Source organism: Typopeltis vanoorti, chromosome 10 (assembly GCF_054136105.1).
Source record: "Typopeltis vanoorti isolate ZY-2024b chromosome 10, IOZ_Tvanoo_1.0, whole genome shotgun sequence".
Lineage (NCBI taxonomy): Eukaryota > Metazoa > Arthropoda > Arachnida > Uropygi > Thelyphonidae > Typopeltis > Typopeltis vanoorti.
Window position 1 is genome coordinate 138,234,161 of NC_143558.1, and position 27,154 is coordinate 138,261,314.

The 27,154-nt window shown below is 36.0% G+C and overlaps 1 protein-coding gene across 4 annotated transcripts in view; it reads left to right on the plus strand.

Moving 5' to 3' along the window:
* Positions 1 to 27,154, plus strand: part of LOC150102833 (uncharacterized) — a 630,466-nt gene that overhangs the window by 265,830 nt on the left and 337,482 nt on the right. For all 4 annotated transcript variants that reach the window (XM_090398795.1, XM_090398798.1, XM_090398796.1 and 1 more), the window contains one exon: positions 11,751 to 11,868. In XM_090398795.1, the coding sequence (XP_090254921.1) occupies positions 11,751 to 11,868 (118 nt within the window). The remainder of the gene's footprint in view (positions 1 to 11,750; positions 11,869 to 27,154) is intronic.

A 27,154-nucleotide genomic window follows, 5' to 3' on the forward strand; every position in this document is an offset into this window, starting at 1 on the left:
TATGGTGAGAAGCTGACTACGATTCAGAAGGGTTAATGGCGTTATCTGTATGATGGTTAGCATCGGTGTTAGGGAGTGGTCATGTGTCAGCACTCTGCTCACTTATCACAATGTGACAAATTCACTTGATAAAGGAAATGCATGTATGGTGGTGTACTTGGATTTACCATTGAAGTCAATATAATCATTTGATATTATAGAATTAATGATATGGATACAAAGCATATATTTTTGATATATTTGATCCATGTGACTGGTTTGATGGTTAAGAAACGGTTTGATGATCTTTTTGCATGAGAGAGTATAGACCTCCATCAATGATTCCTTTGACTCCATGATAGATTGCTTCGTGACATGCTAGTAGCTAAGTTGGATAGCTGATTGGCTGTCAGACAGGTATCAGCAGGTTATGTATGGAGGAATGGTGTCCAAGAAGAGGAAGGTTCGTCTGAGCTACTCATATATAGAGGCTAATGACTTCATATCACTTGCCTTAGTATGTATCCCAGAATGCAAAGCATATCCCATTTTCAGGCATGTATAATGCAGTGCAAAATGGGAAGGGCCACTACCCAGACCGGTTTCAACCTTTATTGAGGTCTCTTCAGTGGGAGCCAGATGCTAGAGAGATACCAAGGTTGAAGTAATGCAGAAATCATATAGAGACGTGAATATATTTCATGAGAAAACTTTGTTTTGTTTTGGGAAAAGGATTAAAACCAAGTATAAAATTTCTTGGTATATCGTTAACGTATTTTACCCAAGGTAAAAAAACGTTCTACATCTTTCTCTCATCCAGAGATTTTCATTAAGGTCAAGCACCTTTTGTCTACTTGTATATGACTTCTGCATTACTTCAACCTTGGTATCTCTTCCAGTTCTGGCTCCCACTGAAGAGACCTCAATGAAGGTCGAAACCGGTCTGGGTAGTGGCCCTTCCCATTATGCATTGCATTATATATGCCTGAAAAAAAAGGGGGGGGGTTGCATTATGGGATCCATACTAAGGAAGTGATATGGAGTCATTAGCCTCTGTATACAAGTAACTCAGACATGAATATATTTCACGTGCAAAACTTTGTTTTGCTTACTTGGAGAAAGGATTAAATATCTTGCTATCTTTAACATATTTTACACACAAAGTAAAAAACTTTGTGTGTGTATATATATATATATATATAAACTTCTTCACTACCTTGAAATCCATCAGTTTCTGAATGATCACCAATACAGATCTGTCATTCTCCCAGCATGCAGTAGACTTTCTCACTAACATTATCCATCTTCAAACACAGGCCATGAAAGATTAGGAGAAATTCATGTGGTTGCTCTTGATATCTCCAAGGCATTTGGTCATTTCTGTCATTGAGACCTTCTCAACAAGCCACCATTTTTATGGTCTTCCTCCTGCCCTTTGTGATGGTATTAGCTTTCTCACCTGCTTCTTTTGCACATTATTGTAGATGGCTTTTGTCCATTAGATTTCTTTATCAATGCTGGAGTATCCTAGGATTCTTTACTCTCACCCATGTTCATATTCATAGTTTTACTCATGACAGTAGTCTTCCTTCCCTTTGAATCCCTATAGTACTGAAATGATTTTAGCTTCAAGATCTGTAGCCAATGTTTTAAAAGCTGATCTCTTCATCATTTTTTGATACTACTTCACTCTTTTGATAATGTTTTGATGTCCTTTGAAGATCAGTTTTCTATGCGTGGGCTAACTTTCACATCCAGCTTATTCCAGCTCCTGGCATAAACTTGGTATTCTTTTTTGTTCAAAAAATCACTTCTTTCTGCTCAACTTCTGATACTTTATGAATTTCAAATCCAACCAATCGACCAGACTTAGAATATTGTTCTCACATTTGTTGTGCTGTACCTAAAATATTCCTAAGAATTTTTGACTGTATATATATAAGAGGGCAATCCACTAATATGTGACCGCCCTCTTACAGTCTCTCCCCCCCAGTCTTTTTTCTACAGATTTTCTGTTTCTGCATTATGCCTTTTTTATAGGTATGTTCATGGACATTGCTGCAGTGAACTGGCGACTGCCATTCCTCTGCTTTTCTTTAATTTTGTAAGAACTGCCACTGGTAAACATCCGTGCACAGTCCAACTCCAAGCATATTGATATATTGATCAAATGTTTCATCATCTTCTTTCATTCCATTTACCTCTCTTCTTTTGAATAGCCTTTCCCATACTAGTTTTTCTGATGAGGAAACCCATCTCAACTTTTTAAGAAAGCTGAGCTGTCAGTAGATTACTTTTTTCTCCTTAATCACTTGGCTATACATGGCACTGTTGTGTCTCGTGATTGGGGTCATTAAAAAAAATAAAAAAATCATCGATTTTTTTAGTTCAGGATTCAGGTCACGTAAATTTTACATTTGAGAATTGCACAACATTTTTTACATTCTATTGAACCTCTGCTTTTTGAAAAACAGTCCCTGAAGATTTCTTTAATCTTGTATTAATTCTGTCTCAGTAAAATCACCAACATAGTACTTCTATATATCAAGGGCAGCATTGATATATTCATATCATGTAACACAATATTGCATCATGGACAATATGTTATTTGCAATAGTTAATTCCATCTTTGAATTGTTTCCATCAAGATGGCTCCAAAATCTTGTTCTCCTGCATTTTATCATAATTGCAAGTGTTTTTTGTGCAAAATAATCAGTAAACAGAAAACTAACAGAGGGTACTGAGGAGCCAGTTACTTCCACACCACTTGTAAGTATCCATAGTCCTTCAAATATCAGTTATTTTTACAATTATAAAACACCACATGAAAGCGCCCGCTATTCCTACCATGCAAAGTAAAGATAGTGACAACTAAGGCCAACAACAAAAGATAACTTCGAGCATAGCACATCCGATCGCCAATAAACCGAATGACAATATGAAGTGCCACAGCTGCAAATCCAAAATTACCAAAAGGAAAAAAGGTATGTTTTTTTTGCCACTGGCTACATATTTCCTTCACGAAAGTAGCGGATCGGCACACAAGCTTTTTATCGATCTCAACCAGCCTTTCTTCTGTTCGTTGTGCTTTCCTTCCGTTAAACAACTACTGAACCTAGGTAAATGAGTTGAAAACCTTGAACAACACCTTACTACTATGATCGATATTTTCTCTTCCAAAATCCAAAAGTTGGAAATGAAACTCGAGATACTCGATGACCAGTGGCCGATTGCAAGTGCACCTGTGCCGGCTAATGAACTCTGTGACCTAATCGCATCATCAGTACACGAGTCGCTCAAAGCCGAAAACAGGAGACCCAATGCCGTTATTCTGAACTTTCTGGTGGAAAAACAGTAAATCATTAAAAGAATTTGTCAGCAAATTAGCAGGTGAATGCAACTTTGATCCCAGAGATATCATCAAATGCCATCGTTTCAGACCCATAAACGAAAGAAAGGATGGAGCGAATTTTCCACGTCTCATGAACGTGACTTGTGACACTCTGACAAACACATCAAAATTAATAATGGCTATAAATAGCAAGCTAAAGGATATAATAAATTTAGTTTAATCATTTATCCAAGTGCAAGCAGAAAAAGTTTGTGCCTGAAGTATCTTCAGGACTGAGGCAACTTGTGGTAAAGGTGGATCAAGCTCTCATCACTCTCCTTGTCTTAATATCTCCCATAATGCAAAGCACATCTCCTTGAAGACATGTATAATGCTATGCATTACTGGAAGGGCCACTACCCAGACTGGTTTCGACCTTTATTGAGGTCTCGTCAGTGGGAGCCAGACCCAAAGGTGGTGATACTAAGGTAGAAGCAATGGAGAAGTCATATTTACCTATATGGGTTGCCAAAAGGTCTCCCACCTTATTATTAAATTACTCTAGATTTAGAGAAAGATGTTAGAAGTTTTTTCCCACTTGGTTAAACTAATAAATTTAGTTTAATCCTTTATCTTCAAGACATCACATCACATCAGCAAGAAACTTGAAGCCTGTCCAAATGGCAGCCATGCCTTTTGATCTCTTACCAAAGCAATTGGCCATAACTTTTGCCCTACACTGTTCCTGTCCCTATCATACCCAGATGGTTCAATTGTAACATCACCCACAGAAAAAACTAATCTCCTGGCTTCACACTTTGCCTCCAATGCATGCATAACTGACAATGACAAATATACCTCCCCCTCCAGTTATTCCAACTACCCAACATACAATGCCCCCTGTATCCTTTTGCCAGAAGGAGATTATAAACCTGTTGTCTAAATTAGACACAAAAAAAGGCTCCTGGCCCTGATGGCATTCCTCCAATGTCCTGAACGCCTGTGGAGCAGAATTCACTCCTATGCTATGCCGTCTATACATACCCTCTTACTCCACTGGCATATATCCCAAAGCCTGGAAATCGGTCTATATTATTCCTAAAACAGGTGACAAATCGCTGCTATGTAACTACCACCCTATCTCACTCACCTCAGTCCTATCTAAAGTGATGGAGAAAAACATCAATTCTCATCTCCTACTCTACCTTGAAGGTACCCAGCTATTAAGTGACCACCAGTATAGATTTCATCGATGCTGATCAACAGGTGATCTGTTCTCATATATCACCCATCTTTGGACAAATGCCATGGAGAAATTTGGCGAATACCAAGTGGTTGCACTTGATATCTCTAAAGCCTTTGACTGGGTCTGGTACAAAGGCTTACTAAGCAAACTCTCATCATTTTGACTGTCTCAGGATTTCTGCAGATAGATTGCCAACTAATGCTGGGTCACAAAAAGTTCAGTTCTCTCACTGACCCTCTTCCTTCTGTATATCAATGACCCATATCAGTTGACCTCCTACCCAATACACAATTTTGCAGATTACAGCACACTCCTCCCTTTCATTTGATAAACTTTAACCAAAAAACTAGGATCTCTCTTTCACTTAAGATGTTACTCCACCTCTAAACAGCTGTTAACTTTATACAAATCTCAAATCCACCCAACCATTGAATACTATTCTCACATTTGTGTGTGAGAATGGGAGTGGGGCTCCTAAAAACTTCCTCAAAATGCTAGACTCAGTCAGGGGAGAACAGTTAGACTGATAAATGACTCATCTCTTAACAACTCACTCCCCTCATTTTCTCAAAGACATTTAGTCTCTGCAGTTTGTGTATTCTATAAATATTTCCATGGAAAATGTTCATCTGAAGTAGCATCAATAATTCCACCACTCTGTACTAAGCCCATTGGAACACGTACAGCAGCTGCCCAACATCCTTTCACAGTACACCTTGAAACCCACAGAACAAGTTTCTCTACCTCCTCCATTCCTGCTACTGCTGTACTGTGGGAACAGTCTTCCCCATGATATATTCCCCAAGGAATACAATATACAGGAAATCGAGTCAACAAGTTTCTCCTTTCCCAACGTACTACTCATATACGGTACTAAAGTACTATGGGCCCAACATAAAAATAAACAAATAGAGGATTTTCTCAGCCACAGTCAGTTGTAATATTGTCTTTTGGTAGGTCAGTATATATAAGTATTACATAGAAATATAAAGTTTTCCTCTGCATAGAAAGATTTCTGATTGAGGAAATATTTGATAAAAGATTTTATTACCCATTTTAGAGATTTTACAGCATCATGTGCTTCCTAAAATTTCAAAAGATCATTAGGTTTTCAATTAATAGTAAATTACAATTTTAAATAAGGTTTTATACTGTGAAATATACTCTATCTATATGTTCACTGGGCATCCACAGATGCCGTATGGTCACTCCGATGCTCGGTGATGTGCCTCACCATGTAGTCCTTTTGTTTGCTTTTCTGGATAATTCAACTCTCTGAAGATTAGTCGCTACACCATCAATCCATCTCATTGATGGTCTACCCCTTCCTCTTTTTCCAGGAACTTTACCTTCTATTACTGTTCTGAGAAGTCCTCCTTCTATCCTTTCAGTGTGTCCAAAATATTTCAACTTTCTTTTGTCAATATCCTTAAGGAGCCTTAAAGTTCTACTGATCTTTTCTGACACCCATTCATTTGTACACTTTCCAGTATATGATATCCTCAACAGCGTACTGTAGCACCACATCTCAAAAGGAGATATCCCTTTTCTTATCTGACTTCTTTAGGTTCCAAGTCACACATCCATAAATCACTGTTGGAAAAACAACTGCATCCAAAATCCTCAAGTTTGTTCCCATGGAGATAAATCCATCCTTCTAGATTTTAGACAAGTCTCTGACTGTTGTTTTAGCCATTCCTAACCTTCTTATGACGTCTTCTGAACAGCAATTCTTCACATTAATAATGAATCCCAGGTACTCAAACTTGATGACTTCCTCAATTCTTTCTCCATTAAGGTACACTTGTTTCTCAACTTCCCTGTTTGTATTTCCTTTGAGAACTTTAATCTTTGTCTTGCTAGGATTGAGTTGAAGTCCTCTTGTTACTGATCTTGTTAACTTTGTCAAGAATTAGTCCTAGTTCTTCCATGTCATTACAAAGGAATGCTGTGTCACCAGCATACCTCAGATCATTGATCAATCTACCTCCTATCCTAATTCCTGCTTGAGCTTATCCAGTGCTTCATGCATAATGTCCTCCGTATATATGCTAAGCAAGTGAGGAGAAAGTAAACATCCTTCCCTAACTCCTTTTCTAACCTGAAGCCAATCAGTCAGTCTAACACCTGTTCTTATTGTGGCTTCTTGCTCCTTATATAAGTTGGCTATTAACCTGATAACACTATCAGGTTGATAAGAAGATGTTGAGGACCACACATTCAGGAAAACCCATTCTTTTCATTAGTTTCCACAGTTTCACACGCTGAACACAGTCAAAAGCTTTAGAGTAGTCTATGAAACGCATTACCGGAGGGAGTCTGAATTCTTTATATTTTTCTGTAATCTGTTTAAGGCAAAGGATCTGATCTCTGGTGCCGTTACCTTTCCTAAAACCTGCTTGTTCTTCTGGCATCTCTTCCTCAACTTTGGCCTCAATCCTATTTCCTATTTATCATGATCTTCAATAAAATTTTGCTTCCATGACTTATTAAACTAATAGTTCTATAATTCTTGCATGCTTTCATATCTCCTTTCTTATGTAGTGGTATGAAAACAGGCTTCTTCCAGTCTCTAGGTCATGATCCTGTCTGCCATATCCTTGTAATCAATCTATGAAATGCTCTTATACCTCCATCCCCTGTGGCCTTAATTAACTCTGCTGGAATTTCATCTGCACCTGGTGCCTTATTGCTGTTAAGCTGCTTAACTGCTCTTTCAACTATATGCCTAAGTGGAGGAGGTTCCAGATCAAAATTTTCCTGGTGAGAGAGGGCTTCTCCACATTTTTTTTATCCACTCTACTGTACAGTTCCTCACAGTATTCTTTCCATCTGTGTTTGATTTCTTCTGTTATTAATGCTCCATTCCTGTCTTTGATGACATTCAATTTGGACTTAAACTTTTGCTTTAAGTCACGAACTGAATAAAACATCCTTTTATAATTGAGCCTCCTCATCTGGAACTCTATCTCTTCACATTTATTGGTATAGAACTTTTCCTTTTCCTGCTGGATGGCTCTTCTGACTTCTCTATGTAATCTCTTATATTCTTCTGTCCCTGTGTCTCTTTGTTTTTCCAACCACCTTCTTTTGATTAGTTCCCATGTTGAATCCGTGTGTCTTTTGGTCTTCTTATTGGGCTGAGATACTTCTTGGCTGTATTATCACCTTGACTCCTTCCCAAAGCATTTCTGGTGAGTTCTCCTCATTGTCTCCAGAAAATCATCTATCCGAGTTGATGTTTTTTCTGTGAATCCACTAGGAATTACTTTAACATCCAATCTAGTGTTTGACTTGGAAGTTTTTGGAGTCTTAGTGTTATCTTACTAGCTGATAATCTGTACCACAATCTGCTCCAAGACAAGTGTGCACATCAGAGAATATACTAAAAAAGAAAATTAAAATTGGATTAACAAGATGATCAGCCAATTTTCTGTTAGTCAAAATAACATAAAATTGGCTGAAAATGGTCCTTAAGAACAAGTTTTGGTTATTGCAAGGAAACTTTTAGACTTTTAATGATGTTAAATTGGAAGAACTAGAAAGATTCACCTACCTTAGAAATATATAACACAGGTATGATGAGTCCAAACATGATATTAAAGTCTACATTGCTTAGGCAATTATTGACCTTGAAGTATTGCATCCTCTTTGGAAGGACAATAAAATACACTCAACTACAAGACTCTATGTTATCAACACCCCTGTTATCTGTCTTACTATACATATGAGAGAGCTGAACATTACTAAAGGACGATAACAAAAGGTTATTGGTCTTCAAGATAAAGTATCACAGAAAACATTTGAAGATATCATACACTGCACACTTGAGTTGCTAGGCCGTGAGGTTAGATCTGATAGTTTACTTAAAATAGTACTAGAGGATTTGACATCTGCTAAAAACACCAAGGTGAACTAGAATCACTTGGATAGATAATATTAGAAAATGGACTAATTCTTCATTCTCCAGTTTGTAAATGAGAACAGGACAGAAACATTTGGAAAGACTGGATTCCCAGCAGTCTTCATAGATTATGGCCAAAGAAGAAGAAGAGCTTTAATACCCTAGTATCCAAAATTTATCTTAACTTATAATTTAACTATACCCTATTATACAAAATTATGGCCAAAGAAGAAGAAGAATTACAGTTTGGATACTAGAGTATACAAACTCTTCTTCTTAACCCATAGTCAAGGATCTGTTCCGTATATAATAAGAAATGGTGATTTGAAGATTCTGCAGGATGATTTAAATAAACAATTATTATGGGATGTTGATTAATTTTAATGGTATATAATGAGAACACAGACTGATAAGAAAATAACTATTTATTTTCTTATCAGTTGTTCTTATGCTGATATTTTGCTTGTATTCTATCCAGCATCTTCAGAGCACAAAAATAGTTTGTCACAGTATGCAAAACAACAACAATCCAGTATAATAATGGAACTAGTTTGAATAATCATAACCTACAGCACAAAGACCAAAGTCCTAATTAGGCACCATCTACATTGAAAAAAGAAAAGAAGACAAAGAGCAAGAAAGCAGGTATTAATTAGATCTTAAGATGACTTTCTCCCAAATCTTTTTTTTATAGCTGTATAAATCTGGCAAATTTATACAGCTATACTTTGGAGTATGTTTCAGGGTTTCTGTTGATTCCAAGAATCTCTCTGATCTATAACAACCTTTGTTTTTTCTGATTGGCCCTCTGTGCAGGGATATCCAAAGCAGGGTCTGCTAGACCTGACTTGCCATAGCTATAGTGTTGGATGTATTTTTTATGTCCACTGAGGCAGATGTCCATAGTAACCTCAATTACATGAACAAGGTACTTCACAGATTCCTGGATGTGATAAAGAAGAGATTCTGTCTTTGGCTGAACGGATGAGAGTTGCCAGTTTGACATACAGTTTAAATGTGATGCTTAGCTGGTGTTTATTAAGCACTCTAGCTATCCTTTCAGATGTGCCTTGAATGTATGGGATGGTGCTGGTTTTGTTGTAGTCTTCTGTGGTAGACAGTGGGGTGGGGGTGGGACTTCTGGGGAACATTTAGTATTTTGTCTATCTAAGAATGTGTGACATGAGTGAGTGAGTTCAGCAGTGAACGCACTGTCATTGGAACAAATCACTCTAGCTCTGTGGGTTAGTGCTTTTAGGATACCATACTGTTGATTTAGGTAATGGTGTGATTGTTTGTGCAAATATCCCCCTGTATATGTGAGTTTTCTATGAACCGAAAATGATATACCGTTAAAATTAATCAACATGTACAACGAACACATGAGCATTTCCACATGTTTAGCTATTATGGGAAAAGAATATTGGTTGCTTGTTCAGTGTGGTGAAGTGCAAAGTTATGCCTTTTGGGTAAGTAGATTACAAGCTGTGTGGTTGATAGTCTGTACTACAAGAAATTAATGAAGCTAGAAATTCATAAATAATAGTGAACAGGAAAGCATTTAAAGATAGTGCAGAGGATATATTGCAAAAATAGAACAAAAAAAAAAAAAGATCACCTGCACATTGAAAGTAGGGATAAGGAGCTATTTTATCAATTTATAAGGCTTAAGTATAACCACATCTGGATTTTTATGCTTAGATTTTGTAACTTGTGTTTCTTGGGTATGAGGAAGTAGTGAAGAAGATTCACAGCCCAGTGACCAAAATAGACATATGAAATTTTCTCTATAAGAATAGATTGAAGATTTCTGGATTACAAAATGTGTTTATAGGCAGAAAAGAGTACACATGATAGAAAATAAGTTATAAGTTACTAAGGAAGTTACATAACAAAACATAACATGATTGGTAAATAAGAAATTTTTCCATCACAGAAGGCACATGGGATATTAATGAGCATGGCACATTAATTAAGAGAGCAGCTGTGAGTGCACTGTCCATGAATGCATTAAGGAGAGTTGAAATAGTATGGCATGAATAATGGTCAGCATGGGCATCCTACAGTGCATCCTGCACTTTTTTCAGGCCACTGCAAGTCTTTAGTAAGCAGAGAAGTGGCATCAAAATTCATCTACTACATAAAGTCTTTCCACATGCATCCATACTACAGTAGAATTCAAAGCTACTGCCTATTGGTTGCAGAGCAGAGATACTGTCTGATGGGAGATAAATTTCATTGTCTAGTGTGAGACTACCATCTCATTTATTGGAGGGCTGAAGTGCCTTGAAAATGTTCCATGTTTGGTCTCTAGAGCAGGGTTTCTGAGCTATATAAAAAATAAATAAAAACAAAACAAAAAATAATATAATGAAATCAATAAAAATAGAGAAAGAAATCCTCAGGCCTCTCACAGAATATGGATGTGCTATAGGTTCATAAAAAAAAAAAAAAATCTTGGCTGGCTTAGGCCAACATTTGTGTGTGCGTGTCCATTTCATTAATATATTTTTGTTACATTATTCATTATGATTACCAACAAGGAAATTTTCCATATCTACCATAAATATGTTGCAAAAGGAATCAAGAGTATAAAGAACCAAAAACACCTTTATGCTTATTTGTATTGCTGTCCATTAGAGGGCACTTCAGATGATTGATCTCTCACTGACTGGCAGACAGTCTCTTTTAGTCATGTGCTTTCTTCAATGGCTACTATTCTACTATATGACATGTCTTATTCTCCCATTAACCAGCTCATGCTTTTATAGGCTTAGAGGAAAATGGGAAATTAAGACAGGCTAGATAGTAGAATAGTCACCATTGAAGATAGCACAAAACTGAAAGAGGCTGCCTGCAAGTCAATCATCTGAACTTCCCTCTACGAGGCAGCATCAAAAAATATTCAGAAAGATGTTTTTGGTTCTTTATACATTTGATTCCATTAGTGGTATGTTTCCTTTCATACTCCAGCTACCAACACTGAACTGTCTTCTCCTTTTTCATTACATTATTGAGGAACAGCCTCTTTTAGTCATGTGCTTTTTTCAGTGGCTACTATTCTACTATATGACATGTCTTATTCTCCCATTAACCAGCTCATGCTTTTATAGGCTTAGAGGAAAATGGGAAAATTTTCAAGAAACACTATTTCTAGTTGTTCAAAAAGAGTGGCTATTGCTTTATGTGCATGGGAACTAAATTATTAAAACCCATATGTTAATAAAGGGCTTACTACAATTAATGATTTTTTTTCTTCCTCTATATGCGAAATCCGTTATCTTTCACAGGGATCCAGTATGATGCCATCAAATGATACATCAATAATTACGAACATTCTTTATCAGAAACCTTGCAATGCAAATAGCAGTCTTTCACAGAAAAAAAATGATAATAAAGTCAAAGATGGTATGTTTTTAAACTTAGCATTTTCTTTATTCTTTTTTAATTTATTGTAACACATTTCACATAATCAGAGTTGCCTGGGCAAGACCCTATTTTTATTTCATATTAGCTTAATTAAAGCTTAATTTTCATTTAAGTGAAATAAAATACCATGCTCTCTTATAATGTGAACTTAATAATCAGTGAAAAGGCTAGCATATACATCTGACAGGATTCATGATGCTCAGAATTTTTCCTTTGATATGAAATTGTAATAAAATTAACATTTATACATGTCTGTTGAAATAATTTTCCATTCACAACGGTTATTGGGATATCTGATATTTTTAAATTTTGATTCTTGTTATAACCAGTGATGTTCCAACATCACTGTCATCCAACACTTATGATAAATTGATGCTATTCTATTTTTGTTATAATATGATGCTTAATTCTAAACTGCTTTGGATATGTTAACATTATAATGCTATGATATAATTATATAATTATCATATAATTATCTACTGTTTGGCAGATTAATGGGTTAGGGTAGATGACAGCATTTGCAAAGAATTTTGCAGTCATTTTGCATAGGAAAGTTTTGATCTCAGAGATATGGACTTCTTGGTGAAGCTTCTTGTTTCTTACGAATCATGGTGCATTGAATGCTGTTTGAAAATTTTTTTTGGATTAACATAGTTGGCTAATGTTTGAATCTGCTGTGTGAGCCATAACTTGCCTGAACAGCATCTTGTATGGGAGCAGTCTAAGTTCCATGCTAAGTCAATTGCAATTCAATGATAAATATTGTTTTTCAGGAGACATAATCGATATAAGTCATGAAGCAAAGCTCTTAAGCTAGTAGTATCCCACAGTATTTGGCTGCCATGGAATGTGGATTCCAAACATGACAACTTTTCCCTCCAAGAACACCACTCATCTTCTTCTTGTGAATAGCATTGCAGTACTCTTGTCTGCATAAGTAACATAAATTCACTATTTTTAAAAAAAAATTGTTCTAGTTCTGAGATGGCATTTTGCAGTTTTGCAGTTGCTAATCTAGGTTGCAGGAAGCAGCACCATTATTTCAGTATCATCTGCATATAGGACAGGGGTGGGCAACCTTTTTAAGTGTGAGTGCCAAAATCACAAATTGATGCAAAATTTTCTCACTTGCCAACCAAAATTTTTGGGAACATATTATTATTTGGTGTCTTTTAAATAGTGGGAGAACCTGATCAAACAATCAGAAATCACACTAGAATGGTAAAATCAAAGAATATTGTAAGAGTGATTATTTTTAGTCATGTAAGATTGAATGAATGTAAAAATAAGTGACGGAATTTTTACTTAAAAGTCCTTCTACCCTGTTGATAGCTTAGATATTTTATTTGCCTTTAAGTATAATTCTAGCTGATATATACAGTCATACAATTTAAAGATGCAATTTCTAACATCAGATGACTCCTTGAGAGACTCCCTCCTCTTCTCCTCTCAAGACTCCAGAAAAATTTAAAAAAAAAAAGCCCCTTTTGCCTGCAAATCCAGGCCTTTTATATCATTCGACGTCCCTTGTCTTACCGTACTAACTTCCCGGATTTTCTGGAAGCACCTTGACATCACCTATGCTTGCTTTAGGCCTTGGCGGCAAAACTCCTATATTTCAGTGACCTTAGAGATTATTATTCACCTTCAGCTCACTAATATAATCCTGTCTAATTCTTTTAGTTACATGTACTTGTAGTTCTACATTCAGTTGTTTTAACAATATAATACAAAGTTTAATACATTAAAGCAGGTTATATACACTTCTAATTTTATATATTTTATGACCCATGTAAAATCGATATAGGTGAAAAAATTTTCTTTATTTCACCATAAGAGATTTAACAAAAAAGACATCAAAGTTCTCTTTAGATGTTAGAGTTCACAGTGATTATGAAATAAGTAGTGACCACGTCCTCGTTAAAATAAAATTAAGATTACCACCTAAATGGCTACAAATAACAAGAACAGAAAGAAAATTTAAAACATTTGTTTATAAAACAAATGTTTTAAATTTTTTTGTTTTTGTTAAATGACACAAATATACAATGGATATATGAACAAAGAATTAACCAGTATTTAGATAAAATAAAACAAAATGAAGAAATAGATATAGAATAGCATAATATAAAAATGATACTAAATGCAGCAGCAAATGAAAGCTTAGGAAAGACCAAAAAATTCAATAAAAGGAAAAAACTGAAGACATGGGATGATACAAACAAAGAAATAACCAAAATCAAAAAAGAAGCCTATCATAAATGGTTAACCAGTAAAAGATTAGAAGATGAAATAGAATATAAAAGAATAACAGCTATAGCTAAAACAGAAGTTGGAAAAAGACATAGAGAATCATGGAACAAATTTGTTTCTAATTTAGAACATTAATTTTGAAACACTTAAATACAGATACTAAAGAAAACATAAAATTAAACACTGAATTGAAATTAAAAGAATTTCTATACAGAATTCATCAACATCATCATCACAAACCTTGGGCTCACTGCCCATTGGTGTCCAATGCCTCCCTCACTATCCACTTTTCTTTGGCCAGTGCACAGTGTTGCAGTTTCTGTACACCCATTCCACACTAGTCCTTTATATCGTCTATCCATGCTCTGTATGGTCTACCTCTTCTGCTTAGATTGTCCAAAATACCAAATATTATTATTATTATTACGGATGACTCCAGGGAGGCCCTTAACATCATGTCTACACAACTATTCGGCATTATCACAATATCTATCATACCTTGCCTTGAACTCATTCACTGTCATAGCGCCCAAAACAGACTCTGGCAGCTTATTCCACTCATTTACCACTCAAAAAGTAAAGAACCCAGCTCTAACATCCTTGCTAACCACACTCTTGCCCAGCTTCCATAGATGTCCCTTAGTTCTCCCACCACAGTCCTGATCTCAAAAATATCCTCTGAATTAATCCTATAGAAACCTTTCAGCAATTTGAGCAATTTGAATGTCTCAATCACATCTCCCCTCTTCTGCCTATCACCCAATTTCTGCAACCCAAAAATCTTCAACCTGTTCTCATAAGGTTCATTCCATAGACCTGCTGTCATCTTGGTCACTCGCCTCTGGATCCTCTCCACCTCCTCCCCATCAAGAAGAAACCTAGGTGACTAAATCTGGGCACAGTAGTCGAGACGAGGTCTTATCGAGACTCGGTACAGAGGAATAATAACTTGCTTGTCTCTGCTCGTCAAAGTATTTTTCAACAACCAAGTGATTTGGTGAGCTGATTTAGCCACTTTTGCAATGTGACCCCTAAACTTCATGGATTGATGAGGCCAAGTTCCTGGCCTCATCAATCCAGTGGAGTACAGTTCCACCAATGTGGTGTACTGCTGCTAATCATTTCACCCCAAAATGCATAACCTTACATTTTGTCACATTAAATTGACATCCATTCTCCTTAGCCCAGAACTCCAATCTATCCAAATCATCCTGCAAGATTTTGATATCTTCTGCATTCACTATTGCCCTACCCAACTTTGCATCATCAGCAAACAAACGAACTGTTCCTCTTAGATCCTTCCCTATATCATTAATGAACAAATTGAACAGCAGTGGTCCAAAAACAGAACCCTGCAGCACACCACTAGTCACCAGCCATCTTTTGGACTCTACTCCTGAATAAACTACTCTCTGATATCTCTCCATCAACCACCCATCTATCCATCTCACTAAACCTATATCCATTCCCATATGTTGCAGTTTACGGATTAGAATTCCATGTGATATCCTGACAAAGGCCTTAGCCAGGTCCAGCAGTATCACTGTAAACCCATTACCCTTATACAGTTCAGCGATCACTGTGTTATAAAACTTGAGAAAGTTACTGAGGCATGATCTTCCCTTCACAAAGCCATGCTGTCTCCTGTACAGTATCTCATTTTCATCAATCCATTCCTGTATTTTTCCTTTGACTGCTTTCTCCAAAACTTTGACAACGACTCCTGATAGCTGATCGATCGGTATTTTGCAACAGTAGTTTTGGATCCTCCTTTATGCAGTGGAATTATTTTCCTCTCTTTCCACACCTTCAGGACTAAACCAGGCCCGAGACTCAGATTAAACAACACGATCAAGGGCACTGATAATTCTTTAGTCGCTTCATGTAAGACCTGTGCCGGTATACCATCCAATCCCACAGATGTATTCACATTAAAGTTCTGTAATAGACTATTCACCTCCACTTCATTCATCACAATTTCCATATAAACTAATGGTTCCTTCATTCTTTCAATGTCACCACCTGGATGATATGCTCTTGCAAAGTGCTCACTCAGTAATTCCACTATATCGACTGATTCAGTGACCTCCTTACCATCGTCATTCCTTAAAATCATTTTGCCGTGTACAGTTTTTTTTTTTTTTTTTTTTTTGCTTCCAGCATATTGAAAGAACTGTTTGGGATTCTCTTTAGTTTCCTTTCATAATCCACTTTTGCTTTTCTTACCACACTCGTTACCCTTCTGGCCTGCGCTGTATGCCGTTTGTGTGCCTGCAGGTTACCTTTCTCTTTAAATTCCCTCCACAGTTTTTTCTTTTTTTGCAGCTCAAGCTTAATGTTGTTATTCATCCATTTAACCCCTACTTGTTTTACTATTCGCTCCCTAGGTATGCAATCAGCCATGACCTCCTGTAAATGCTCCTTAACCACTTCCCATGCTCTATCGACATCCAGCCGTTGCAGTTTTATATGCCATGGCACCGAACCAAGCAATCTCCTAAGCTTGTCATACTTGCCAGCACGGTAATTCCACATATACCCTGTCTTAATCGAAAATTCCACACCTTTAGCCACCTCCCAGACCTTATGATCACTCCCACCAGTAGGTGGCAACAAGGTCATATTCATTACAGTCAAATTCTCAGATGCTATTACCTGGTCAAGCACTATTAAACCCCTGGTATTTTATCCCTTAATAATTGAATAAAATTCAGTTCCTTCCTCATATATGTCCTCTCCTCCTTTTAATCAATGTTACCATAGTTGAAATCCCCCCTAATAATTACCCTCCTTCCACTCAAAAACATAAATGTCTTTATCTTCCTGCCCTTACTCATTTTACAGATGTGTCCAAATAATTGCAGCTTCTGTTTTATAATCTTCTGCATTAGATTCTCTTTTCATTGTATCTTCTGATAGAGCTCTTCATTTGTGATTTTCTGTACCCATCCTATTCTTAGAATCTTCCTGTAACAGGTTCTTTGAAATGCCAAAATTCTTTTTCTTGATTCCTTATTTATTACCCATGTTTCGGATCCATGCAGTACACCACTAAAAATGCATGTTTCCAGTACTTTTAGTTTTGTTTGCAGTCTGATCACTTTACTTTTCCAAATTTGTTCTTCCCTTTGTAATCCTGATCTTTATTTCTTTTTTAACAGTCCAAATCATACATCATTTTACTATCCAAATATGTGAATTGTTCTACATATTCTATATAAATTTCATCCACTTGTATCTTTTGTTTCATGTTCTTCTCACCAAATACCATTGTCTTTGTTTTTTCCATGTTCATAAAAAGTCCAAATCTCTTCCCTTCCTCATTTAACAGTTTCAGTATTTTTTGTAGTTCTCTTTCGTCTTCTTCAATAATAACAATGTCATCTGCAAATCTCAGATTGTTAATTCTCATTCCATGCACGGATATCCCTTTTGCATCTTCCTTCAGTTTGTCCATTGCTCTTTTTAAATGTGCGATGGAAATGCTTGGTGATATTGGGTCACCCCTGTATAATACCTCTGCTTGTTCTAAACCATTTCCCCAAATCATCACCTATTCTAACTGCTGCAACTGCATTCCGATAAACATCTTTTAATATAGCTATTCATTTTTTATCAATTCCATAGGATTCCAGAACTGCTAATGTCACTTTCTGGCCAATACTGTCAAATGCTTTCTGAAAATCAACAAAGCAAGTATATATGTTTTTGTATTTTCTCCTAGCTTTCTCTGCTATTAACCTTGTTGTCAAAATCTATTGAATTGTAGTTCTATCCTTCCTAAATCCTGCTTGCTGGTCTGCATAGTATGCTTCCAGTTGTGTTCTCAGTCTTCCTGTTAATATCATCATCATCATCACTTTACCAAGGTGACTTGTCAAGGCAATTGTTCTATAATTTTTGCATTCTAGCTTATTTCCTTTCTTGTATAATGTCATTAATATTGATTTCACCCACTCCTCTGGCATTTTCCCTTCTTTCCATACCATATTACATAGTTGACACATTCTATTAATGGTTCTGATCATTTTGTACACCTCCCTTGTTTTATGCTCTCCATAGTACTGTTCTGTATTGTTGCATTGGGCTTCTAACCATTTCATCTAATCCATTCTGATTGCTTTTTTTTACCTCATTACACTTTCTTCTATTTGTTCTGATGCATCCCTTCTTATCTTCTACATTCTTTTTCTCCTGTACTAACTTCAGAGTTTCTTGTCTAATCCATTTCTTCTTGATCTTATCGTCTTCTTCTGATACTGTTTCTTCAACTGCATCTTCTATCGCCTTCATTATTCTTTTCACTCTTAGATCCAAGTTTTTTTTCTTTCTACACACTTTAAGTTTCTCTTCTAACTCTGTTCTGTACCTTCTTCCTATTTCTGCTTCACTTATTCTTGCTGTATCTCTTCTATTCTGATGTTGGGATTTATATTTCTTTTTTAATTTCAACTTGATGTTTGCAATCACCAAACTATGGTCCAAGTCTATATCTGCTCCTTGAAAAGTTCGACACTGCTGTACTAATCTTATCCATCTTCTTTTAATCGTAATCATATTAATCATGTTCTTGGTTATCCCGTCATTTGATCACCATATCCATTTTCTACAGTCCTTTTGTTGGAATCTTGTGTTACAGATCATCATCTCATGGTCCACAGCAAATTCTAACAATTTTTTCACTTTGTTCATATCTTTCTCCGAAACCACATTTTCCCATGACTCTTTCCCAACCATCATTATCTATTCCAACTTTGGCATTCCAATCTCCTTCAATAATTAGCACATATTGCTTTGATATTATTTATATTGTCTCTGTCAGATCTTTATAAAATAAGTCAATATCCTCATCTGTGCTGTTAGATGTGGGTGCACATATCTGGACTATTGATATGTTAAATGGTTTTGCCTGAAATCTTCCTACTATGATTCGTTCATTGACTGGTTTGTAGCCTAACAGTGCCTCTCGAGCTCTTTTGTTAAGAAGGAAGCCAACTCCTGCTTCATACTTGGTGTCATGTCTTGACCATATTACTTCGCATCCATTGATCTATCCAGATGATGTCCATTACATCTCCGCCAATCCTAGTATATTCCACCGATATCTCTTCATTTCCTCACCAAGTAATTCTAATTTTCCTGACATCCAGAGTGTCCGCTCATTCCACGTTCCTACTGATAACACTTCTGTTAGTTTCAGTTTCTGTTTCCTTTCGGTATCCCACTTTTTGATCCAACCCCAATCGCTCAATTGGTATCGCTGGCCTTGTTGATCTGAGTGACGTCCATGCTGACATGTTTTACCTGTTCATCCTATAGGCATCAGATAACAACTGTGTTTTTTGTTTACAGTCAGAGCATCGATATTCATCTGGCTGACCTTCCTTCTTTATCCAGGCTTGGGACTAGCATAAGATCACTAAGGATTCCATGGCAGAGTTTATACAGAATTGTGGACAGATAAATATTTTAAAACTGGCAAGCATTTAATGAAAATGAAAAGGAAATAACTAAAGAAGAATTAGAAATCAGCCTGAAAGAAACAAGAAATTGAAAATCACCTAAAGAAGATAAGCTAAGTTTAGAACTATACAAATATGCAGGAACAAGGTTCAAAGAAAGATGCCTATTATTTTTAATTAAAATCTATTCAACTGGTAATCCTTCAATAAAATGGAAAAAAGCAATTGTAATTCCTATCTTTAAAAAAAGGTAGTAGAGATGACCCTAAAAACTATAGAGGTATAAGTATACTAAATTCCTGTTACAAAATATATAGCAGAATTTTAAATAACAAACTAATGAAATATTATGAAAACATTATTTTAGAAGTACAGAATGGATTTAGAAAAGACGATCATGTATAGACCCAGCCTCTTGCCTAAAATTAATAATAGAGAAAAGAAGAGAATACAATTTAGAAACACATATTACATTTATTAACTTTGAAAAAGCATTCGACAAAGTTAAAAGAAGCATATTATTTAAGATATTAAAAGAAAGACAAATACCAAATAATATCTCAAAAGCTATCATAAGTATATATGAAAATAATCAAATACAAATAAGTTAAATCATGAGCTATCATATACGAAAGAGATAAACCAAGGAGTCTGACAGGGATGTCCCTTCTCAGCCTATTGTTGGCACATCATCCTATTCCCCTCTGGGGAATAGGATGGATGTGCCAACAATTCGTAGTGCAGATCCCTTAATATTCTCATTGCCCTTTGTGGGCGGGTGCAATCTCCTGATGAAAGATGATTTTTTTTCTTCTGCAAACTGGGACTTTTCTCACAAATTTTTTCGTCTAGTCAGGTTATATGATTGGAATAATATTCCCAAGTTATCATTTTACTCTTTCAAGATAATTAATAAACAAAATAGCATCCCAAAACACCAATGCCATGATCTTTCCTGCTGATGGAACCTATTTTGTCTTCACTGGCACTGAATAAATGGCTTCTGTCGACTGTTTTGACTGCTGTTTGGATTCTGGTGTGCAATGGTGAATCCAGGTCGCATCCATAGTAATAAATCGATGCCCAAAATCATATTTGTTCTTGTTAAAACGCTTTAAGCACTGTTCAGAGATTTCCATGTGAGTACATTTTTGATCTGCTGTGAGCAAACGCACCACCCATCTTGCACAAAGCTTTTTCATTTGCAATTCTTCTATATACTCGTGCAAAGTATATCCTACATGTTCTTTTGAAATGCCTATAGTCTCATCTCACGCACCTATAGTCTCATCTCTATTTCATGCACTTTGACTCACTGATCATCCAATACCATATCGTGCACTAGATCGATGATTTCTGGTGTTATTTTGGACGTCCTTTACGAGGATCATTTTCAAGGCTGGTATGGCCATGTTTAAACACAGCATCCCATTTCTTAATTGTCATAAATAAAGGTGAAGAGAGCCCCATAAACTTTTATGAACTTCGAATGAATTTCTTTTGGCTTGCCGTTAAACCTTATTTTACAAAAAATTTTATAACCGCACAATACTCAATTTTATCCATTTCAAGGGATACAGACAACACTTTTGCTTCAGACATCTGTATAAAACAAACAACTCGATTAAATGACTTATAATTTCATATGGAGATGCTTATGACAGATTTATCAACTTAGGGGGGAAAAAAATCTTGCTGATAGTGTTGCCATCTTTAGTCGAGATCAAGAACCACCCTTGTATTTGCCTGAATTTCAATTTCTATCTATCTATCTACCTAACACTCCATACCTAACAGTAACTAATCCTATTTATCTATCTAACACTCCAACATTCCTAGCCTTATCAGTGTCTTCAAGCATAATCACACCAATATAATATGACATTGGATGTCTAATCACTCTGAAGTGCATTCCTTTACATTTACTGGCATTGAATTGACATCCATTTTCCCATGTCCATGATTCCAGCCTGCGCAAACCATTCTGCAAGTACTGCATATCAGCAGCAGTCTTGCTTACCCTACCTATTTTTGCATCATCAGCAGACAGTTGTATGTTGCTTTTCAAATCCTTCCCGATATCATTAATGTATAGATTGAATAACAGTGGACCAAGGACTGATCCTTGTGCTACATCACTGGTTACCTTATATCTTGCAGATTCACATCCACAAGATGCGAATCAAGGATAAGAGGCTGTCAGTCAGCCATCCTCTTATCCATGCTGATATTCTATACTCCAAACCCATATTCTCCAATTTATACAAGTCTACCATTCTGTATTCAGTCAAAAGCCTTAGCAAAATCCAAAGGTATCATGGTGTATCTATTTCTCTTGTGTAGTTTGCATTCTATAACATTGTTATAGAACTTGAGCAAGTTGCTAAAACATGACCTGATCTTAGTAAACCCATGTTGCTAATTGCAAGGCAGAGATTCACTGTCAACCGATTTCTGGATGTGAGCCTTAACCAATTTTTCCAAAATCTTCAACACCACTCCTGAGATACTAATTGGTCGATAGTTGGATACATCAATCTTTGTCCACCCTTGTTCAATGGAATTACCATACATTCTTTCCTTTCCAGCAGAATCTTCACTGTTGTGAGACTCATATTAAACAGCCTAGTCTAATAGCCAGTTCTGCTGAATGCTCTTTTAGCACACCTGCTGATATCCCATCAGTCCCTATTGTCGAATTATTATTTAGATTGTGCGACAACTCTAATATCTTGACTTCATACACCTGAATTTCTTCATCCAGTGAAGAGATAGCAATGAGCCCAATGTGACGTACACCAAGTTGAGAGCTTTAAACAAAATGGACACTCATTAGTTCAACAACCACTTCTGCATCTGTACTGTCACAGCATCTACATTTAGAAGAGTATTCTTTCATATTCATTCTTTCTTTTACTTGCAGCTTATGGATAGAATTCTTGTGGGGTGTCTTTATCATGCAGAGCCAGTTTCTTTTCATACTCAGACTTTGCTTTTCATACAACAGTTGTGACTGTTCTAGCCTGTTGCTTATAATTTTCATAATGCACATCATCCTTATGCACATGGTATTCCTTCCACATAATCCTTTTTACATATCTCTTGCTTAATAAGATTGAACATCCATTTGACTCCTACCCTATTTATTCTTTGAACTCTTGGACACACCCTGATATCACATTATTGAAGTATTGTTTAAATGCTTCCCATGCACTGTCAATACTCTTCCCATCCATCAACCAATCTTATTCCAATGAACTAAGTATACTCCTCAGTTGGTCATAATTTCCTGCTTTGTAGTTCAGCATGTAACCTTTTCTGAATGGAACATTCCTAAACTTAATCACTTCCCAAGTGAGTATGCTGCATGATCATTGTCACCAACCAGAGGCAAAATAGTTATGTCTTTAACTGAAATGCCCTCTGACACTATAATCAAAATTAACACTCTTTTACCTCAAGTTCCTTCTTTCACATTCTATTTGAGGAAGTTATCCTGCATCTGCTCAATAAATGCATTTTTCATTCTTATTATTATTATTACATGATCCCTCCAAGGAGTCCAAAGACTCATCAAGGGGGGGGGGGGGCACATACTCGAAACTCTCTGTCTCCACCCACTACAACGAAATGCAACTAAAACAACATCATCTACCGTGCACCATCACCACTACTATTTTCACAGACCATCACAAACATCCATGCCCACAGTGGGGTTCGAACTCGCAGCCTTTTGGCTGTAGAGCAGATATGCTTACCACTGGGCCAACCATTCTTCTCATTAGATTCTATCTCTACCCAATCAATATCTAGTTAGTTAAAGTCTCCCATTATGATTACTCTTTTTCCACTCATCTTTTATATTTGGTAATGCATTTCTTCATCACTAGCAACTGATCCACCAGGTCAGTAACAATACCCCATTATGTGATTGATCTTTTTACATTCCACCTTGCACCAAATGGCTATGATCTCACTGCCACATGAAATACTGTTAGTAGTAGTAGTACTACAATCATAGATGACCTGAATCAACTGGATTCAGGTCATCTGATATCATTAGCCACAAGTCCCCTACTTTTCTACCCTCTCTGTCCTTCCTGAAAATAGGGTACCCTATACACTCGATACCAGTTAGTATGTCTGATTCTGATAGGCAAGTCTCACTAATGCCTGCAATGTGAGATCCCAACATATTGACTCTACCACTTTGTTTCTGATGCTCCTAGCATTCGTGTACAGACAATAATCTACCTGCATGTTCTTCTGTATTCTCTTCTCTGCAATGTGCACGACACAGTTGGACAACTTGCTGGTCTGGTAGTGCCTTATACATGTAGTCACCTTTGATGGGTCTGAACCAGGAGACAAAGTCGAAATCATTCTCTCCTTGTCAACATTTCCATGATAAAGCCCATTCCCATCATTAACACAGTTATATAACATTGTTGCTCTTACACTCACATTTTCACCATTCCCCCATTTATAATTTATTTCCCTGACTCTGTGTTAGGTCTCATACCAGTTATTAGTTTTTCTAGACTCCTGATACCAAATGCATTCAGGTATAGGCCACTCCTCTTATACAAATCCAATCTTCCACTAAACTCACTCCACACATCCAATAATTCACATCCATTCCTTCTACACAGCCTATGCATTGAATGGTTTGCCATATAGCCCTTCTTAAATAATTTTTATCATCAATGTAAAATACCGACGATTTTCACTTTCTCATTCTTCACTCTCACCGCTTCCAACAACCCTTTCATGTCCTCTTTTATACTGAACTTATCTCTAGTTAAGTCGTTAGTACCCACTATAATTAAGATCTCATATACTTTTCTTTTCTGTTTTTGAATTGCTTTATTTATATTCTTATTCTTGTCAATAGCATGTTTTATATAATAAAACATGCTATTGACAAGAATTTTGTTATGTGGAAACGGAAGTGGGGACTTCAAGCCATTGCATGCATATCACTCCGAGAATCCGAGGGTGTTTAAGAAAATAATGTGATGAAAAGTAAATTGTCTGTTATGTGGAGAGCTAATAGTAAGACTTGGGTAAGTTTTGTACCTCACCAATGGGGTGAGGTGCAAAATTTTGTGGAAAGATATCACCCTGACAAAGCTGTAGCAAACCACATCATAAACCTTTTCAGTGACAATGTCATGTCTCACTTCAGAAGAATTTTAAAATGCAAAAACAAATCTCATTGGACAGGTTTTTAGTGAGACAGAGACCCAATGCCTCTCAATAGTCAAGTGACAGAAAAGAGAAAGAGAAAAAAAAACCCAGAAGGGTTTTTTTCTCTTTCTTATGAGAAAAAAACCTGATGTTTTTATGGAAGGGGACTCACCACCTTCTTCTTACCCATCAACTCTCCTCCATACAGGAAAAGTGAAGTTAAATTTTCCACTGTATTTTATTTATTTGTTGTGTTTATTCTTTTTGTGTAAGATTTTCATTGTTTGTACATACGATTTTATGCATAAAGTACTGTTAAAAAGGTTTAAATAAGCAATCATCCGAGGTTCAGGAATTTTTTGTTAATTCTTATAGGAAAATGGTTTCAGTTTTCAAACAAATCAATTTCCAAACAGCCTTTGGGAATGAATTATGTTTGATGACCGAGGTTCCACTGTATATCAATAACAGGTACATCACAAGTACTGATATACGTGTTATGAAACCAAAATGATATCTTTAGAATAGAGAAAAAATTGTAAAAATTCAATTATGATGTAAAAACAGTCATAATTGTAAATTACGACTGTTTTTACATCAGTTTAATCTTTTTCTTTCTTTTTTTTTTATTTCTTTCTAAATATTTATCTTATATCTGACAAAACTCTTAATGTTTATTCCTAGATCTTAAATAATAATAAAGTTCTTGTTGACAAACATTATTTACAATCTCTGAATGAATACCAGTTTCAGAATCATCTGATGCCAGAGATAATTGGGAATTTGCATCTTCCAGTTCATTATATTTACAAATTTCATTTCTCTACTTTTCAAATATTTCACTTAAATTACTTGAAATTTAAGTGAAATAAAGAAACTTGAAAGTTCTGAATTTATAGAATCATCACTAGGAGAATCAAATTCTACAGGCTGAGATTCTTTATCTTCTTTAACTAAATTATAAGTATTTTCATGTTCATCTCATCATCATCATCATCAAATTCCTGTCATGTACCCTCAAGGGGTGTACAGGATATGATAGTACTACATGAAAAATTTACATCATTACTAACTTCCTATCTACCATTTTCCTCCAGATCGGTCTGTTACTTGTCAAGACTCCAATATTATCAGATCTTATATTTCTGTCGTCTAAGGCACTTTGTACCGTATCAATCCACCTATATCTTGGTCTTCCTCTGGGTCATTTTCCTGCCAACCTGGCAGAGAACACTTGTTTCGCTAATCTTTCCTCTCCCATTCTGTTTAAGTGACCGTACCATACCACCTGAGATTAGCTTTGCTAACACATTCCTGGATGCTAACAATGTCAAGTTCTTTCCTATTGCCATTGATGCCATCTGTTCATGCCTTTAATCTTTCTCAGGATTCTCATATCTGTGGTCTCTAGTCTTTGGTCAAGTGTTTTACTTCTGACCCAGCTCTCAGATCCATAAGTTAAAACTGGTTTGAACACTGCCTTGTATACAGCTAATTTAGTGTTCCGACTAATTTCTCTCTTATTCCATATGAATTTATTCAATTGACTTCCTACTGTATACCAGCTTTATTGATTCTGTTGTCTATTTCCATATTTAATTTACCATGTTCACTAAAAATCGTACCTATGTAGGCGAAATGTTTTACTTGTTCCACAGGTTCTCCGTTCACAATGCAGCTGACATTTTCATCGATTCTGCCTATTTTCATTGTCTTTGTCTTTTTATTGCTGACCATTTCTATTACAACAGTTATTCAATTTAGTCAAGGAATCTTGCAGACTCGTAGCGGATTTATTGATAAGTATAACATCTTCTGCATAAAGCTGACATTAACTTTTCAAATTTTGATATCATGTTTAATACCACTTTCCTTCATAATGTGATCCATATAGATAATGAATAACATAGGGGATAATGTACATCCTTGTCTCACACCAGATTTAACATTAAACCATCTTCCTGTACTTCCTTCAATTCTAACTGCTGACTTACAACTCAAATAAAGACTAAGTATTTCTTGATATAATGCCCCATTGACACCATATAACTGTAGCGTATTGAATATCTTCTCTCTTGGCACCTTATCATATACCTTTTTCAGATCTACAAAACTCAAATAGAGATCTTTGTTATATTCCCATGATTCCTCCACTATTTGTCGTAAAGTGAAGATCTGATCCTGACATGTTTATCTGGTTTATTTAATTTATGTTAACTAACTATTGCCACTATTTCATTCATATTTGATTCTTTTTGATGATCTTATGTTGTACATTATCTGAATTTCTTATATTAGGTTTTGTATACATACATACATATATCTTCAAGGCCCACTCTTCCTAATTGGGTTGTGGGGAC